At 52.7% G+C, this 17,865-nt stretch overlaps 1 protein-coding gene across 2 annotated transcripts in view; it reads left to right on the top strand.

Moving 5' to 3' along the window:
- KIZ (kizuna centrosomal protein) overlaps positions 1–17,865 on the top strand; it is a 110,853-nt gene that overhangs the window by 30,407 nt on the left and 62,581 nt on the right. The window contains exon 3 of one of the 2 annotated variants that reach the window (XM_071805584.1): positions 5,375–5,533. In XM_071805584.1, coding sequence (XP_071661685.1) covers positions 5,384–5,533 — 150 coding nt within the window. In that variant the 5' untranslated portion in view covers positions 5,375–5,383. Of the gene's footprint in view, positions 1–5,374; positions 5,534–17,865 lie in introns of those variants that run through there. The other variant, XM_071805582.1, reaches the window with a different exon arrangement.

The following is a 17,865-nucleotide window of genomic DNA, read 5'->3' on the forward strand; positions in this document are numbered from 1 at the left end:
ATGCCGTTGTAAAGATAAAAGTAATCTACAGTAAATGTATCCTGGGTACCTATTTTGTGATAAAACCACCTCAGTGCAATGAAAATAAAGTGTTAGTGAGTCTCAGTAGTGTCTACAAAGAGGGTACTATCTCTGGAATTAATTTTCAGTCCCCTCCAACGGCTCTCAGCACTGTTTGCAGGAGGCTGGAGCGCAGCAAGAGCCGCAGCAGCTTTGATGCCGTGTTCTCTCTCTTGCAGGCGTGTCCGTGGGCATCGTCGCGTGGGGCCGAACGAGGCCTGCCGAGTGCTCGTGTGACAGCGCTCAGAGCTACGTGCATGAGAACCCACTGTTGTCAACATCCTAGTAACCCTCTGCAAATCCGAAAGCAGAGCCCTGGCTTTGCCGTGGCTGAAAGGGTGTTGAAACCCCTAGAAACCCCAAGTTTCATATGGGAAGTCATGGTGAAGGAAGAGCCGAGCATGGGAATTTGCATTCAAGAGGGAGGAAAATGAGGGATTTGGGCAGAGAATAACGGATAGGTGCTGTGAATTCATTAAAAATAGGCTATAAAAGATACACGACAAGGTTCTGGTGACAGACCAACAAAGCTCTTTCTTCCCCGTCATTGTTTATACTGTCACAGGATCCTCACAATAGCTGATACTTTAGCCTTGTACTCCATGGTTCATTATCTATTATTCTATTTATTAATGCATTCTTGGGTCTTAGTGATGTGATAAACCATCCGTGCTTTTCTTTTATGGTTTAATAGGATTCTTCTACAACCCCCTCCATGTTTACATAACCTTGCAATGCACCGTTATCTATCATTTATTTCCTACGTTACACACTCCACCAAGCCCAGGCGGGCACGGGCTGTTCCGGCCACCATTGCGGGTTCATGTTCTCCATAACGAACCTTCCCGTGAAATCCAGCTCGGGTGTGTTTTGGAGGGGCAGACTTGGGGCACAAACCCCTGGTTTAGGCAAAGAATGGTGTCCAGAACTCCTTTTTTGAGAATGGAGGACCAGCATCACTGTGGGGCTGCTCTCCATCGGAGGCAGAAAACCACCGAAATATGACACCGAACCTTTATTAACGATACCGGGGAACGGGACGCGAGGCCTCATTTATGATTTCATTCATAATCCCTTCAAAATGAGTTGGTACCAGTATGTGATAAGTGGATTATGTGTTAGGCCCAAGTAAAGCCAGACACAATTAGTGCTTTAATAAACCGGTTGTATGCATTACTAACAACTAAGTCATAAGGGAATTGGTGTATTTACAAACCCTAATTAGTAGTTTGTTACTGTGATACCAAATTTAAACAAATCTGTAGCATCACTGACCATCTGGGTTAGAAATCTCTGTTTTGAATTTAATTAGGAAATAGTTGTGACAGAAAATTGGTCCTTATTAGTTAGCTAACGATCAGCATTCCCCTAATTGAAATGAAGAACTGGCTGCCGGGTTGGTGAAATGTTCAGGTGCGAGCAGAGACAATGAAAAAATACTCTCTCGCTTAGGACTTGGTAAGCTGCGGCGACTGATTAAATACGCCCCCCTCTCTTTAACAGCAACAATGCAAATGGCAGCTATGAATGTGCATGATAAAAACCTGGCAATTAAAATCAGAAGCGCGCGTTTCTGGTTTGCTTGTCAAAATGATGTTGCTTTCGGCAGCGGTCAGGAGGAGCGGGGCAGGGTGGGCTCCGGTGTCCCCGAGCATCCCTGTGAAGGGTGTTCCTCGTCCCCCTTCGCTCGGGGAACCCTTCGCGCTCACGGCAGCTCTGGATTCATTGTCACCTCCTCCCTTCACTGGATGTTGTAGCAGGATTCCAGGTGAAGTTTCCAGGTGAAGGGAAGCACAGCCTGGCAGTGCCAGCCAGCCCACCCGCTGCTCCAGCGTGGCTTGGCACTGGGAAACTCTTTATGTATTGGAACAGACAGGGAAGTTTCTGTAGGGGCTTTAAATCACTTAATGCTGAAAGGAATTCCCAGACGGCTTTATCAGTCACTGTGTAAAATTGTTAGAGATCTCCACCAGCTAATAAATTTGATTTGGGGTTTGTTTTGCTGACATTTGCACAAACCCTCTGAGAACTATAGTTACTGTATTCCTATACAGTATTTGAATTCAAAATTGAAATGCCTGGCTCCCTCTCCTCTGGGGCGGGAAATAAAACTTTGCGATAGAATATGAATGTCGGTTGTTTTTCTTTTTGAGCCGGTGCATTATTATTTGAGGAGATATAGTGTTTGACAAAACCATTTATTTTGCTTCAAATATTTTATTGAGTAATAAAACTAGTTTACATTGCTGCCACATATGGGGATTTGTGCCTGTTAATATGTAAGGGAGGTGGGTGAAGCGATGGGTCCCGGCCGTGCCGGTTGTCCCTTTACGAGCCCGGCGTCGCTGCCCCGAGCCTGCAGCGCCAAGCAGTGCGCTGGTGGAAACACGGCTGATGGGGCTGAGCCCTGGCTGGGGCTGCCGCCGGAGCTGCCGAAACATAAAGCCAATGTTGTCTTCTGGGCCGATTTCTGCCCCCCTCCCCAGCACTCACAAATTTATCATGAATGACCCCTTTTCATGGGTGTTCCCATTCAGAGTGGGGGAGAAGCAGCGTTTTTCCTCCAGCAAAGCCCACATCAGCGGGTCCCTCCCGGAGCGTCGCCGCCGGGGTTCAGCAAGCCGTGCTTCAAGCCCCGGTTGTTCGGCTCCTTCCTTGGGCTCCTGCTCTGGCACGTCCCGGGTCAGAGCCGCCCGTGCATGCACTGGGCCACCACGGGCTGTCCCGGTGCCGCTCGGGGATGCCTGGGCAGGGCCAGCAGCAGGAGCAGCTCTGCCCAGGTACCAACCGCAGCAGGAGCCAGCAGCGCCTGGATGTGGGTTTTGCAGTGCTTTGCGACTTTATAATGTTGTTTTACAGAAAGATGCTGCTTGAAGGGGTCAGCGTGAGTCAGAAGGCCCGAGTTCAGTTGTTTAAAGCAATCTGAAGCGTCCTTCCCTTGAGCCGCGTGAGTCCGTGCAGATGTGCACGTGCAGATGTGCTGCTGCAGCTCCGCACAGCGGTGCCCGCTGCTGCTCTCATGCCCTGTTCTGGGCAGAGCCTGGCCCACGCGTGTCACCGCTGTCCACACCGTGTCACCTTTCCTCACACCTTGGTCTGAACCCCGATAACGTGACGTGGCGTTGTCCTGCCCCTTGTCGCTCTTGCCGTTTATTGCTGGGAGCTGTGTTCAGACACTGGGGAATGCACGTGTGTTTCTGCTCATGACGAGTCCAGCCACAAATGTTGCTCAGGTCACTTCAGTGTTCCTGTTGTATACGCTCAGCCTCGTTTTTAGGTTGATAATCTAGCTTAGTAAACACGTGTTTGCTTCAGAGTTGGTTTAGCTTGCTGTGTAATGCGCAAATCCGGGTGAACGGGGCTGTGCCGTCTGGGCAGCCACTCATCCTTTTTGGTGGATTTTGGTGTTTTGTTTGGTTTTCCTGTTTTAAGAGCATTCCTCCAAATGGGAGGTTTGGATTTGCTTCCTCGGTGGGCACCGTGGGCGATGCCGTGCCCTGGGTACCTCCCTGCCCGCAGAGGCACCGGGGCTGTCACGGTTGTCACCGGCGGGCGCAGGGACCCGCGGCTCGCCCGGGAGATGGATGGAGGCACAGGTTTCCCTCAGCTCATCATTAGTCCTGGCTCTGGAAAGGCTGAGCGATTCCTACCCGGTAAATTATGTGCCATTCCTCAAAAAAGTGGGTTAAATAAATGGGGCTAGGGCATGTCTTTTTTGCTCTTAGCTTTAGCGTATTGATTTGGACATATTTTCAGGCTGAGAGGAATCAATTCTTGGATAGATGGGCAGAATAAAACAATTTCCGGCAAACTCTTTGAACGACTTGTCATTAATTTGCCTTTTGGCGGTGCGGTTTGGGGCCCAGCGGCGCTGGGCTCCTCGGGGCGCTGGGAGCCTGCGGGATCCCGCGGGGCCGCGCGGCTAATGAATGCGCTGTGTTTGCTCATCTTTACACAGTCACTTATTACCGCTAATTGGGAGGGACAGTTCAAACAAGCACAGAGGAGCAGTTGTGCCGAGCGTGCCGTGGGTGCAAAGCAGCGCCGGGGAGGCCACGCTGCCCCGGCCCCCGCTGCCCCGGCGGGCAGGGATGGATGGATGGAGCCAGCAGGGGAGGAGGTGCTGGGTTCCAGGGGCCGTGGGGGCGACGTGGTCCTTTGCTCCCCCTGGGCTGCTGCCTTGTTTTGAGAAATAGGGCCGGGTTTGAGTCCGTGTTCCTAATTTCAGTTTTGCCTTTTTCATTTTTTTTTGAATGTAAAACCAAGGGTTGCCAAAGTGAAACTGAAAGGCTCGTTTTCTCTCCCTTGTAAAAAACCCAGCCCGCCGTGTCTCCCGTTTGTAATGCAGGGAGACAGAGATTATGTGCATCTGCAGCCCGATTTTAAATATGCTCCAAAGGCGTATTGTACACACGTTGTCGCTGGAGAGGATCAAGCTAAGGAGACAACCTTCCTGGAAGAAGTCAGCATCAACTGCTGGAGCGCCGGCAAAGCCCTCCGTGTGTGGCTGGGACCGTGAGCGCGGTGCGGGGCGTGTGAGCGGAGCCGCGCTCAAAGGACGCTCTAAGCAGAACAGATAACAAGAGAATTTTTTCTTTTGCATGTGTGGCGAAGATAAATCGAGTTTGTTTTGCAGCCTATTCTGTTTTAGATTTCCTGTGTCATAACAGAATGAATTTGTTGTTCATTGATACCTTAATGTATAGCTTGTTGGGGATTTTTTTTTCTTTTCCCGAGGAGGAAAACAATGTCCCCTTCACTTTTGCATGAATGAATTCATTAATTCCCCGCAGCCTCCGGAAGTCATTTATTTCTGCCCGCGGCAGCTGCGGGGTCTGTTTGTGTCGGAGGCTGCGGGCGCCGGGCCAGCCCCGGCCCTCCCGCTCCCAGCGCCGCTGTTTGGAGGAGCTGGCGAGCAAGGGGCGCGCTGGGTGTCGGAGGGGCCGTGCGGCGCAGGCTCCGCTCCCGGCGACGCGCCGACCCCGCGGCCCTTCCTCCCCGCGGGCCGCGAGTCGCTGACGGCTTCTAATCAACAGCGGCCTAATTAATATACATGCTTGTGCAGCTCCTTGTCACCCAGCGGTAGCCAAGGTCTGTGCGATGGGTACCTGGGTGTTTTCCCTTTGTTCGAGAGGGAAGGAACTGACTTGCCAAGGAGACTTCGGCGTCGGTCCAGTGCAGCCCACATGGGTTCAGTGAAACTCAGCACGCGGGTTTATGTGTTTAAACAGTCAAAACCGACAGTCTCTTGCGTCTCCCAAAACCCTTCCGAACACCCAAAGCAATTTCCTAAGAGCAGCTCTGTGTTTTTCAGGCTCGTGCGATGCCGTGCCCTGCGGGTTGTCCTCCCCAGCTGCGATGGAGCGATGGGGAGGGAGGGACTGCTGCCGTGTCAGGCGCAGCAAGGCGGCTTCTGCTCTCCTCACACACCCTAAAGCATCTCTTAGCATCTCCTCTGCGACGGCAGTTTAAGGTAAGAAATGCCACAGTAGTCGTAATAAGTGTGGAAATGAAGAAGGAAACGCTCTCTAGATGTGACAGGCTGGAAGCTGCGGGTCCCTGGTTGGCGCAGCGGGTGATACCTGCTGGGCAGGAGGTGCTCCCGGGGCTCTCCCATCCCAGGGGGACCCTCAGCACCTGGCCAGCTTCCCCGAAATCCGGGTGCCAGGCAAGCGTGCGCCGAGCGGCCAGGCAGACCGAGACGTGATTCCCCCTGAGGTATGAGATGGCAAAGCACCCACAGCCCAGCCAAAATCGCCCTCCTTCCCCTGGCACCCAGGAGAAAGCCCAGGCTGCTGACATCTGCGCTTTGCTGCCAGAGTCAGAGCCAACTGCTCTCCTGGTGCCTTTTCCCACCCGTGTCCCGGTTGGTGCAGCACGGGCTGATGCCCTTTTCCCAGGGCAGTGCGGTTTGGGGGCTGTCCCCTGGTCCCGTGGTGGTGCAGTTTGGGGGCTGCCCCCTGGTCCCGTGGTGGTGCAGTTTGGGGGCTGCCCCCTGGTCCTGTGGTGGTGCGGTTTGGGGGCTGCCCCCCTGGTCCTGTGGTGGTGCGGTTTGGGGGCTGCCCCCTGGTCCCGTGGTGGTGCGGTTTGGGGGCTGCCCCATGGCAGTGCAGTTTGGGGGCTGCCCCCCTGGCCCAATCATGATGCAGTTTGGGGGCTGCCCCATGGTGGTTTGGTTTGGGGGCTGCCCCCCTGGCCCAATCATGGTGTAGTTTGGGGGCTGCCCCATGGCGGTGCGGTTTGGGGGCAGCCCCCCTGGCCCAATCATCGTGCGGTTTGGGGGCTGCCCCATGGCGGTGCAGTTTGGGGGCTGCCCCCCTGGCCCAATCATGATGCAGTTTGGGGGCTGCCCCATGGCGGTGCGGTTTGGGGGCTGCCCCCCTGGCCCAATCATGGTGCGGTTTGGGGGCTGCCCCATGGCGGTGCGGTTTGGGGGCTGCCCCATGGCGGTGCGGTTTGGGGGCTGCCCCCCTGGCCCAATCATCGTGCGGTTTGGGGGCTGCCCCATGGCAGTGCGGTTTGGGGGCTGCCCCCCTGGCCCAATCATGGTGCGGTTTGGGGGCTGCCCCATGGCGGTGTGGTTTGGGGGCTGCCCCATGGCGGTGCGGTTTGGTGGCTGCCCCATGGCGGTGCGGTTTGGGGGCTGCCCCATGGCGGTGCGGTTTGGGGGCTGCCCGCGGGGCGCGGTGCGGAGCCGGGTGCAAGGGCCGTGCTCTGCCCTGCTCCGTGGCCGGGTGCTGGTGCAGCAGCACTTAGCAGCGCGCTAATCAGAAATAACGCCCGGCTTAATAGAACTTCTCCATTAAAAGGTTTTGGCCGTAATGCAGGAAATGAATGGTTTCAAAGGGCCGGGAGGGAGGGAGGGAGCCCGCAGGCCTGCGCACCGCGCCTGGAACCCAGGCTGCCGGCAGGGTTTGATTTTTATTTAAAATTCAGATGTCTGATGTTCTTAAATTGAACAAATGATATTTTAAAAAAAATATATCAGGCTCCAACATCTGCAGATTATGATTTGCATTTTGAAATTGGCTGCTTGAATTGAACAAGGATGAATACTGTCACTCTTCTTTTATTCGCTCAGTTTGTTTAATGAAATGCTAGAGGTCAACCCTTTGTCCTTAAATTAGTTACTATAAAAATCTTTTTGTACTTTTCTGCTTGTTATGATGTCTTCTAAGCAGAAGAAAAGGTTGCCATTAATTATGTCTTTGTTGAATATGGATATCTATTCATAGTTAGTTAAACAGTTTCAAACAAAATTAGCATTGAGCAACTCGAAGGCCAGCTTTAGGTTGGTTATCAAGAATTTTTTGCTAAGAGAATGCTCTTCTGCAAGTGTGCATTATCTAATATATTCAGCTTTCAGTTGCTAATTTTTTTTCCAGATGAAGATGGGCTTAATTGAGGTTGTGCTTTTAAGTTTGTAGAGCTCTTCAGCATCTCATACAAAAGCATCTAGAGGCTTTTCATTTGTCTTGAGTATGTTTTAGATGTACAAATATTATTTACTTTAAACTCTAAATCAAAAGGCGCACTGTAACTATTTTAAATAAAACATTATTCTCTGCTGAAATATATATAAATTCAAAGCTGGGACTTTTTTCATTATCGCTTAATAATTCATTTGAAAGCCGCTATTAACAAATTTTAGGATAATGTTGAAATAGCGGTTTAGTAGCTGGTCTCAAGCAGGCGTTTAGTGATGTAATTTACTTGTCAAAGGCAGGGGATGTGTATCAGCGTTCAGATACAGCTCCGGCTCGTGTCTAACTCCTAGCTAAGTGCTGTTTGGAACAGAGCTTCCGAGGTGGATCTGCGCTGGTTTTTGGGAAGGTCTCGGTGATGGCAGAGCTGATGTTGCAGGGGCGTGCGGGTTGCATCGCCGCGTGTTCCGGTGCGGCGGGGGTGCCCCCTGTTTGGGGCTGTACCCGCGGCTGGGAGGAGAAGCTGTGGGCGAAGAAGGGAGGATAATTAGGAAAAGTAATAAGAAAATATAAACGTGGTAGCGGAGGATTAGTCCTCGTCATTGGAAATGCAAATGAAGCCCTTGCTCGCTCCCAATGTCTTTTCTGTAAGCGGGTGTTTCAGGCAGGATTTTGTCTCTTTCTCTCGGTTCCTGTCGCCGCTTTCCCTCCTGGGCGCAGCAGCATCGCTCTCCCAGCAGCACTGAATGTTCTCCGAGACGAGACTGTAACCTTGTAACGCTTTTAGGTGTAATATACATATTTTTCTCCTTTTAGATGCTAGCTCATAATGACATTGTGAAGTAGGGATCCCGAGTCAGCCTTATTATCATGGTGTCTCCTTGAGCTGAACCTCTGAGAAATGTGAAGGGGAGACCTTTTGGAATGAACAAATCCTTTAGCTGCCTATAATTATTTATTAAACTAGCGGAGCGGGATAAAGGCGGGGGAGGAGCCGCATTCCTTTCTCCGCGCGTCCCCCGCGCAGACGGATGGATGGATACGGATCCACCACCCGGATCCACCGCCCGGCCAAGCTGCTGCGGCACCCGCGCCCGGTGGCTGGGAGATACAAAATACGGGAGCGCGGAAAGCAGAGGGAAAACGTGGACAGACCGCACTTCTCTTTCCAAGTGAACTGGAGGACAGGGGCTGCATCCCGAGGCCAGGAGAGCGTCCCTGGTATGGGGCTGGGGCTCATGCTGGGATGGGTCTGCAGAAACCAGCCTGCTCCCCATGCTGGGGAAAGGGCAAAATATGTATATATACATATGTAACCCGAACTCACAAACAAACAAACGGAACCCAAACAAACAAAACACCAGAGGAAAAAGGTGTAATATACCAAACACAAACGTGGCTCTCATTTTCCTGTCATTTTGTTGAAGGAACAAAGCGGCCGCAGCAGCAGGTGTTGCCTGTCCGCTCTCGGCGGGACCCAAACCCTCTCCGCAGCTGCAGGAATGTTGTAAACTTAGCAGCCTGTTAAAACAATCTTCGGGGTCAACTTTCCACTTGTGCCTTTAGCTCTTGAACGAGTACTTTTATGGTTTCTTCTAATATATAGGATTTATCTGCAGCTCTGTGAAGAGCTTTTAAATTTAATCCAGCGTTGAAGTAGTAATTTGTTGCTGGTGCTTTATAACCGGCTTTTCTTTTAAGTTCCTGGTGCTGGGCTCTGTGTGCGGGCTGGTCCATGGCACAGAGCGGGTCCCAATGCGGATCGCAGTGCGGGTCCCAGTGCAGGTCCCAGTGCGGATCACAGTGCGGATCGCAGTGCGGGTCCCAGTGCAGGTCCCAGTGCAGGTCCCAGTGCAGGTCCCAGTGCGGATCACAGTGTGGGTCCCAGTGCGGATCACAGTGTGGGTCCCAATGCGGATCGCAGTGCGGGTCCCAGTACGGATCGCAGTGCAGATCCCAGTGCGGATCCCAGTGTGAGTCCCAGTGCAGGTCCCAGCACAGGTCCCAGGGATCGGGGCTGGGATGTGCTGGGTCCGTGGGACGGGGTCCCCGGGTGTCCCTGCAGCGTCGCGGTCCCGTCGCGGTGTCCCCGTGCACGGAGCTGTGGCGGGTGGCGTTTATAGGGGCTCCCGCTGCTTCACCGCAAAGTCCGTGATTTATTTTGTTTTCAGTCCACTTGGATGATCATTTGTTAAATCGTTTTAAATTCCTCTTACCTTAGTAGTAACGTGCTTGGGTTTTTTTCTCGGAGGAAACAATAGTGTAAGCTCTCCTTAATTATCCTTATTTTTGTTTGTTTTTTCACAGAGGGGAAAAACACCATTATAATAGAAAAGCATCTTTTACCAACTGTTTATTTTAATTGAAGTATACACAACTTTAAAAATAATTTTTAGAGCAAGACTTCCGTCGTTCTGCCTTACAGGTGCAAGTCTTTGTCTTTTTTTTAAATTCAAACCAGTATGTATTGATGTATATTTTATTCCGGATAGAAAACCGTGTTGGGGATGTGTTTGGACATGGTACAAGCGTGTGAAACAGTGCACAACATCCATGAAATAGACTCTCATATGGATAGGAAGGCACAATATTGAAATGGGAGCAGCTCTGCCCTCCTCCCTTTCCCAGGAGCATTTCTAAACCGGAGCGATGTGACAGGAGCCTTGGGCGGCGGCGGCTCAGGCAGAAGTGCCCATGCATTTCCCTGAGTTATGCCTGTGCTTCCTGCTCCTGTGTGGGTGTTCGCGGTGTAACTGCTCCGAGGCACAGCAGCTGCTGCTTCCCCACGGCGCTGTGGGAACCCCCGCCTGGGAGCCCCCCGCACCCGGCTGCTCCTGTCCCTGCGCACGGGGACAGTCACCGGTGTCACCAGGTCCCTCTGCCCTTCTCCTGCAGCTGCCGTTGCAGGGCACTGATTAATTGCAGCTCTAGCTGTGTGTTTCCAGCGGACGAGCCGCAGCCGCAGTGGTTGAGCTGCAGCCACGGTGGTTGAGCCGCAGCCCCGGTGGTTGAGCCGCAGCCCCGGTGGTTGAGCCGGAGCCGCAGCCACGGTGGTTGTGCCGCAGCCATGGTGATTGAGCCGCAGCAACGGTAGTTGAACCGCAGGCCCGGTGCTTGTGCCGCAGCCGCGGTGGTTGAGCCGCAGCACTGGTGGTTGAGCCGCAGCCCCGGTGTTTGAGCCACAGCCACGGTGGTTGAGCCGCAGCCGAGGTGGTGGAGCCGCAGCCCCGGTGGTTGTGCCGCAGCCGCAGTGTTTGAGCCGCAGCCGGGGTGGTGGAGCCTCAGCCACGGCGGTTGAGCCGCAGCACAGAGCTCGCAGGTACGGCAGCACACGCGAGGCCACACAGGCCGATTTACTGGATATGAGAACATATTTTGTGCTCCATTGTTTAGACTCAAGAAGGCATAAAATCTTTAACATCTATTTATCATGTAGCTATTTTAATGTAAACATTTGTCTATTTGGATGAAGTGTTTTCATTATTAAGCTAATTTCCACATGTTTCAGATAGACTGATGAGTTGGAAGCAGAGCACTTGCTGATGAGAAACGAAATTCTGCCTGGGCTCAGCCTGCTGTCAGATACATCTTCATTAGTTTTTGTCATTCACCGATGGCAAATGCTCTATAAATGAGATGACGATCAGGTCCGCCTTGATAACTTGCCTTATCTCATTAGTTTTCACATCAAAGTTAATCAGCAATGTGAATTGTAATTGCTGGAAGAGACAATGCAATAGATCACTCGGCCTTTTTTTTCTGGATGGCATCTTGAAACATCAGCAGGCTGGTGTGAGTAGATAGGCTCAGAAAGAAAATGATGTGGAAAGCATAATAAGCAAGCTGCTCGGAATTAATGAGCTTACCCAATAAGAAAAGAATAACCAATCAATGCGAGTTGGGCAAATATAATTTAGGAATAATTGCTTGATTGGTTGTCTATAGTAGGCTGATTTGACCACACACAAGGATTAAGAATTAAGATGTCAAGGCAAAAAAATAATTTGGCAACTGAGGGCATGTAATTTTTTGTTTCCGTCCCTTTATGACCAAAAGCGATTGCTGTTTGATATGTTATTCCCAAGAATGAAAACATTAGACACACACACACTGGTGGGTGGGTGGGGTTTTTTTCCCTTTATGCTTCTTTTGTAATACAAGCTCTTTTAAACCTCGCTGGGGATATTTCAGTATGGGACATTAAAAATGGATAAAGTTTAGCAGAAATCCCCCCCAAGCGTGTCCGTTCGCAAGCGCCGTGCCACCGAGCAGGAGGGAAGGTGCTGCGCACGGCGCTGCTTGCTGGTGCATGGCACTGGTGGCTGGTGCACGGTGCTGGTTGCTGTTGCACGGTGCTGGTTGCCGGTGCTGATTGCTGGTGCACGGTGCTGGTTGCTGGCGCACAGTGCTGGTTGCCAGTGCATGGCACTGGTTGCTGGCGCAGGGTGCTGGTTGCTGGTGCGCGGTGCTGGTGCATGGTGGACGGCACTGGTTGCTGGTGCACAGCGCTGGTTGCTGGTGCACAGCGCTGGTTGCTGGTGCACGATGCACGGTGCACAGTGCTGGTTGCTGGGGCAGGGTGCTGGTTGCTGGTGCATGGTGCTGGTTGCTGGCGCAGGGCACTGGTTGCTGGTGCACGGTGCTGGTTGCTGGTGCACGGTACTGGTTGCTGGTGCATATTGCACGGTGCTGGTTGCTGGTGCACGGTACTGGTTGCTGGTGCATATTGCACAGTGCTGGTTGCTGGTGCACGGTACTGGTTGCTGGTGCATATTGCACGGTGCTGGTTGCTGGTGCACGGTACTGGTTGCTGGTGCATATTGCACGGTGCTGGTTGCTGGTGCATGGTGGACAGCACTGGTTGCTGGTGCATGTTGCCCGGTGCTGGTTGCTGGTGCACGGCGCCGGTTGTGGCACAGGACCGCCCGCTGCGTGCGGAGCGGCCGGCACAGCTCCCGCTGCCACCGGCAGCTCTTGCCGCCCGCACGCTTTCCATATCATTTTCCCCACAGCCATTGGCCCATTAGTAAAGAACCCTTATATTCTTCTGTCTAAACTATGGGGAAGGTTCAGCCAGAAGGTAAATTTGCTTTGATCTACATTACACCTAATTGAGTCACCACCAATGTCTCTATCCCAACATCAAGAAATGTGAAAATGTTAGATTATTTCACTGGGGATTAAACCTAATTTTCGCGTGTTCTGCATTAACCTATTAGGCTGACTCATCTGCATTGCTAATGCGGCTCAGGCAGCTGTCACCGCTAAAGAAAAACATGATCATGCAATCCTTGAATGAATGATTCCAGCCCTGATTAGTGTTGCTGAAGTTAGCTGAGCCCTGGCGATAAGGCAGGAAAATTCCCAGGTTGCCAATAGCTTGGAAAATTATCAGAGTGTGGGCAAAACTGCACCTCGCGGCCCGCGGGCCTCCCTGCAAAGGCCGCGTTATTTAAGGCCGGCTTTTTCGGCAGCTTGTGTAAACGCGCTTGCTGCTTCTGAGGGGCCTGGGCCGGGCGCGGATTAAAATGCTAATGGAAGGACCCGTGGAGAGCGGGTTTGCTCGGCCCTGCCTGGAAACGCCGCTTCCAGCGGGAGGTGCGGGCCGGGCGGCATCGCCCGTGGCACCGCGGCCTCCCCGCCGGCTCCGGCCCTTCCTCGGTTCAGAGTTAAACAGCACAAAAGGAAAAAGCAACAGTGACACAGCCCCTTGAGATGGGGAAAATTTAAGAGTGAGTTAGCCTGCTAGCAACAGAGCCAGGAGCCAATTTAATCCGATTAGTGCCCGCCAACAATGGATGCTCCTCACCCATTGTGGACAGAAGCTTTCGCTCTGTTTGTTTCCATTAGCTGAGGATCCCAGCCGTCGGAAAAGTGGAATTTTGCCCCATCGGATCGCTCAGACGATCAACAAAACAGCACATTGAGGAAAACGGTCTAATGTGTCAATATTTGTCTTTCGGCGCCGGTGGTGTGCGGAGGGACCTGTTGAGCGGGCGCAGCGCGGGGCCGGCGCGCTCCCCCGGGTGCGGGCTCAGTGGCAGCGCCGCACCACGAGCCGCGGTGCGGGGCAGGAGCTCCTGGCACAATGGAGCCGCCGAACCGCAGCGCTTGATGCGAGCTGTAAAAGGGCTTTACACTGATATCCCTGCTTGTGTAAATTTACAGTTTCCTTGTGAATACGCTTGCTGCTGGTTAAGGCTCCTGTCGAATGTGATCTCCAACGCTTTTGAGTGCGTTCTCCCTCCCATCCCGCAGCCCGTCGCGGCGTTGATGTCATTTGCTGCCCGCGGCCTGGATCGGCGTCACCAGTGGCTCCTGTCCCCGCGTGTGTGTCGGTGGCGTCCCTGGGAGGGGAGGCGCAGGGTTCCCCACACCACACTGATTTTGTCCCTCCCATCCCACCTCAAACATCCGCCGGCCCGGAACACGCAAAGCACCAGGTCCCAGGCTTTAAAGGAAACCACTTCTGCGTGGCAGCAGCGCGCTTGTGATGCTCAGGCGGTATCTCTGGAGCACGGTTTTGTAGGATTTAAAAAAAAAAAGGATTAGATTGTTGTACTAGATACAGTTAAAAGCGTTAAAAAACCACATTGTTCTGGCAGCCAGCGATCTCCTTCAGGTGGCTTATTTTATAGAGTCTGTCCCGGTTTGTCCTGACGCCGGTCCTGGCGGCTGTTTCCCGGTGGGATGTCCCCCTGCCCTCGCCCCCGCCCCGGTCAGTCCTGGTTCTGCGCGGGGGCCGTGGATGTGCCCGGGTCCACGTCCCCTCCGCTCCCATGGGTGCTGCCCAGGAGCCGGCTCAGTGTGAACCGCTCCTGGTGGAGCGGAAGAAGCTCCAGAGGCAGGCACCCTTACCCTAAAATGGGATGTTTCCCCACGCCTCTGTTACGGCGATTGGCTCCAAGTGTCGACTGAGCAAACTCAGGACAAGCTGCCCTTCCTCCAGAGTTACGTGTCCACGTGCAGAATGTTCTGGAGCAGGTATTTCACTTTAAATTCGTGCCCCATCTTGTTCCAGAATGTTTTCCCGTGTGGAGGAGCACTTAGTTGGGGTCTGCGCTTGCTGCCGTACTGGCGATAAGATGGATTGGCTGATCTAATAGGTCTTTTCAATCTCTGATTTTGAAAGCTAAGATTGGGAAATTAATTTCAGCGAGGTCAAACCAGAGCAAGGCTATCCTGCCGCTGCGCCGCGGATCCTGCGCTTGTTACGCTCTGCCTATTGAAGAAAAGGTTAGTTATTCAGCATCCTGCGGAAAGAAGAAAGAAATGAACGCAGCGCAGGGAATACAAAAAGTGTCTGGATCTGCTGACCCTTTCGCAATCTCCAGTTAATGAACCTGCCAGGGAAGGGGAGCAGGGAGAGGGGCTGGGGTCCGTGGTGTCCCCGCAGTGTCCCCACGGAGTCCCCATGGAGTCTCCACGGTGTCCCCACGGTGTCCCCATGGTGTCCCCCACCTCTGGGGGTCCCGGGGGCTGCTTGGGCCCTGGGCAGACACAGGGAGCAGACCCCAGTGGCCTCGGCTGGGAAATCCAGCTGGAGACGTCGGGGCGTCGGGGGCGGTTGGGGTGACGTTGGGGTTCCCTCAAGTCGTGGGTGGGCTCAGGGAGTCGTGTCGCGTGTTGGTGGAAAGCTGGTCCTGCTTTTTGGAGAGAAACAAAAGAAAAGGGGGAAAAGTCAAAACCAAAGGCTGCCCATAGATATTTCCCTTCTTTTTATTCGTTTTCTTCCAGTGCGCAAACAAACCAGTAAAATGACAAATAGATTGCTTCAGGGTTTTTTTACAAACAGGAAGTCATGGAGAGAGAAAATGGGTCACTCGTGGGGGAAATCACTTATTAATTGAAAAGAAAATAGAGCTTTTCGTGTATTTGCTCTTTCTTGTTTCCTCTGGCGCTGGTGCAGCAGTGAACCGCTGGGCTGGCCCTTCCTGGTCCCATCACGAGCAGGTGACGCTGCAGCTTTTGGAAGCAGGAGGGACGAATTGTTTTCGGTAGCACCCGTTATCCCTGTCCTGTCCCGTCCTGGTGACACGTGGCGCGTCCTTAACCGAGTCCTTAACCGAGTCCTCAGCCACAGCAGCGGAGCTGACACACGCTCCTCACCTTGAATTCACGCTCCAACCCGTACGGGCCAGTCTCCGTTTAAAGTTTGCTCTTTACAGACAGATATTTAAGCCATTTCTGTTCGGGGCCGGGCCCATCTGGTAGCGTTTCACAGCCCTTATTGAAATGCTCCATTGCTCTCTCTCGTGTTTTTCTATTGCTTCCTGCACTCAGTTATACAAAACAATACAGCAATACAGAAAATAAACGAGCATCTCCAGTCGAGGATTACGTTAACAAGTTCAGTAATAAATGACAATTATTAGTCAATATATACAAATGACTTAATTCTTTTAACACACCAGGCAACGCTGGAGATAAAGTATAACTTGGGAAATTGGTTGCGTATTTCATTCTGAACAGAAGATGTGAAGAAAAATGTCAGAGCGAGCAAAGACATCTGGCTCATTAGCGCGATTATCTTTTCCCAGTAAAGAATCTCAAGCAGATTTGAATGGACACCAGAGCATCCCTATAAATCAGATTTAGCTCCCGCAGCCAGTGCTGGGGAAGCCGCCAGGCATCAGGTAGCCCATCTCTGCGCTTCTCTCCCCGCTCCTTCCAGAAACACGGGTGCCGTTCGCGTGGAAAGGTGTTTCCATCGTCCCACGGGCGTCCTGCTTCCCCAGCCTGGCTCCGGAATTAAGCGCGGCTGCAGCAAATTAGAAACTTGAGTCTCCGGAAGGAGAAAAATAGGTGTTTTACTGGATGTTGGCTTCAGGGGAGGAATCTGCCCCCTGGGAGGAGTAAGAGCACACGTGTGCGGTGTATCTGGTGTATATGGTAGCGTGTAGGGTCGTGGAGCCGCGGCTCTGTCACCCCCCGGATCCCGGGAATAGCGCCAAACCCCGTTCAACGGGGAGCGCGGGGGGAGAGGGAACATTTATTAACATCTAATCCTGTTAAGATTTTCTACACCATATGTCTGAGCAACAGAACATGTGAAATGTGTACTAATTACTCCTGCCTGTCATGTGTGTATATTTTATATGCAGTCCCTGACCTTTTTGTTAATAACTTCACATTATATTCATTGACCTGAAACAAATTGAATTCAGCGGCACTCACTCAAGAATTGAATTACATAGTCTTCTTAATTGGTCTCTTATTTAAATGTGGAAAAGTAACAGTTTACCACCTGTAATTTTTTTTCCTTAAGAAATTCCTGTGTGTGCCCGCGCGCCGGGGCGGTGCCGGGGGATGGCGGCCACCGCGAGCCACCCCGCGAAACACTGCCGTGGCTTGGAACCAAAACCGCTTGTGGAGTCGGTAAAAGCACCGGATAATCTCAGCTCCGGGAGCCCCCGCCTGGGCCAGGTCCTGTCCTGCGGGTGCCTCGGTGTCCGTCTGTCCGTCCGGAGCACCGGCCTGCCGAGGGTCCTCACCCAGCGTGGAGCAGACGGGCCAGCTGGAGTTTCTCTTCGCTGTTACTCTGCCAGCGCCGAGTTAATTGCCGAAGACGCCAAGAGGAGACTTAGTCTTTACTTACTATATTTAACTTAAAAATGCAAATGTGATTAGCGTGGCGATGGCGGGTAAGAGAGCCGGTGTGCCATGCTTTAACCTCCATTAGGGGGATTAGGAGAACGGCTCCACATTGGCATTTCCCGAGCGTCACTGTGACAGCACTTGCTGCACAAATGCCTGGCTGTCACACTGAGGTTTATCACCGGGTTTTTTCCTCCGAATGCAGACTAATAAGCCCAGAAATTACAATTGCCTCCCTGCCGAATCTGTGATAGGCGGAAATAATGATATCAGTGCCCTGCTAATCTCCTTGCCTCCGCGCTTGGCACCATCCTATTGAGTCACCTGTCACACGCCGCTTTGATGAGGCGAATTCAATCTCTCCGCTATAATGACAATGGAGCCATTTTAATGTTTGGAAATGATTATGTGAAGGTTTCTCTTTGCTGTGCCTTGGCAAGCAAACCAGGTCAGTGTTCAGGCTGTGTCTCCCGCCGCCGCTAACGACTCGGAACGAGCCGGGCTGTATTAAGTGAATATGCCAAGTTATTAGAGAGGAGATGCTGGAGGCGGTTGTGTGGCGGGAGACTCTTTCTATTGCCTTTTTCACAGCAAAGCCTGAGCCGGAGAGGGTGCTTTATACACGTGAGCATCCCCCGCACCGCTGTGGGCCCACGCGTGCCCCGCGGCCGCTGGTTGCGTCCCTGGCACCGCTCTGCCCGGCCCGGCGGGATGTGGGGCCGTGGATGTGTCCCCGCGCTGCAGACGGTGCCTCTTGCGCTGTCCCCATCGCTGTCCCTGTCAC

The sequence above is a fragment of the Patagioenas fasciata genome, chromosome 3 (genome assembly GCF_037038585.1).
Source record: "Patagioenas fasciata isolate bPatFas1 chromosome 3, bPatFas1.hap1, whole genome shotgun sequence".
NCBI lineage: Eukaryota > Metazoa > Chordata > Aves > Columbiformes > Columbidae > Patagioenas > Patagioenas fasciata.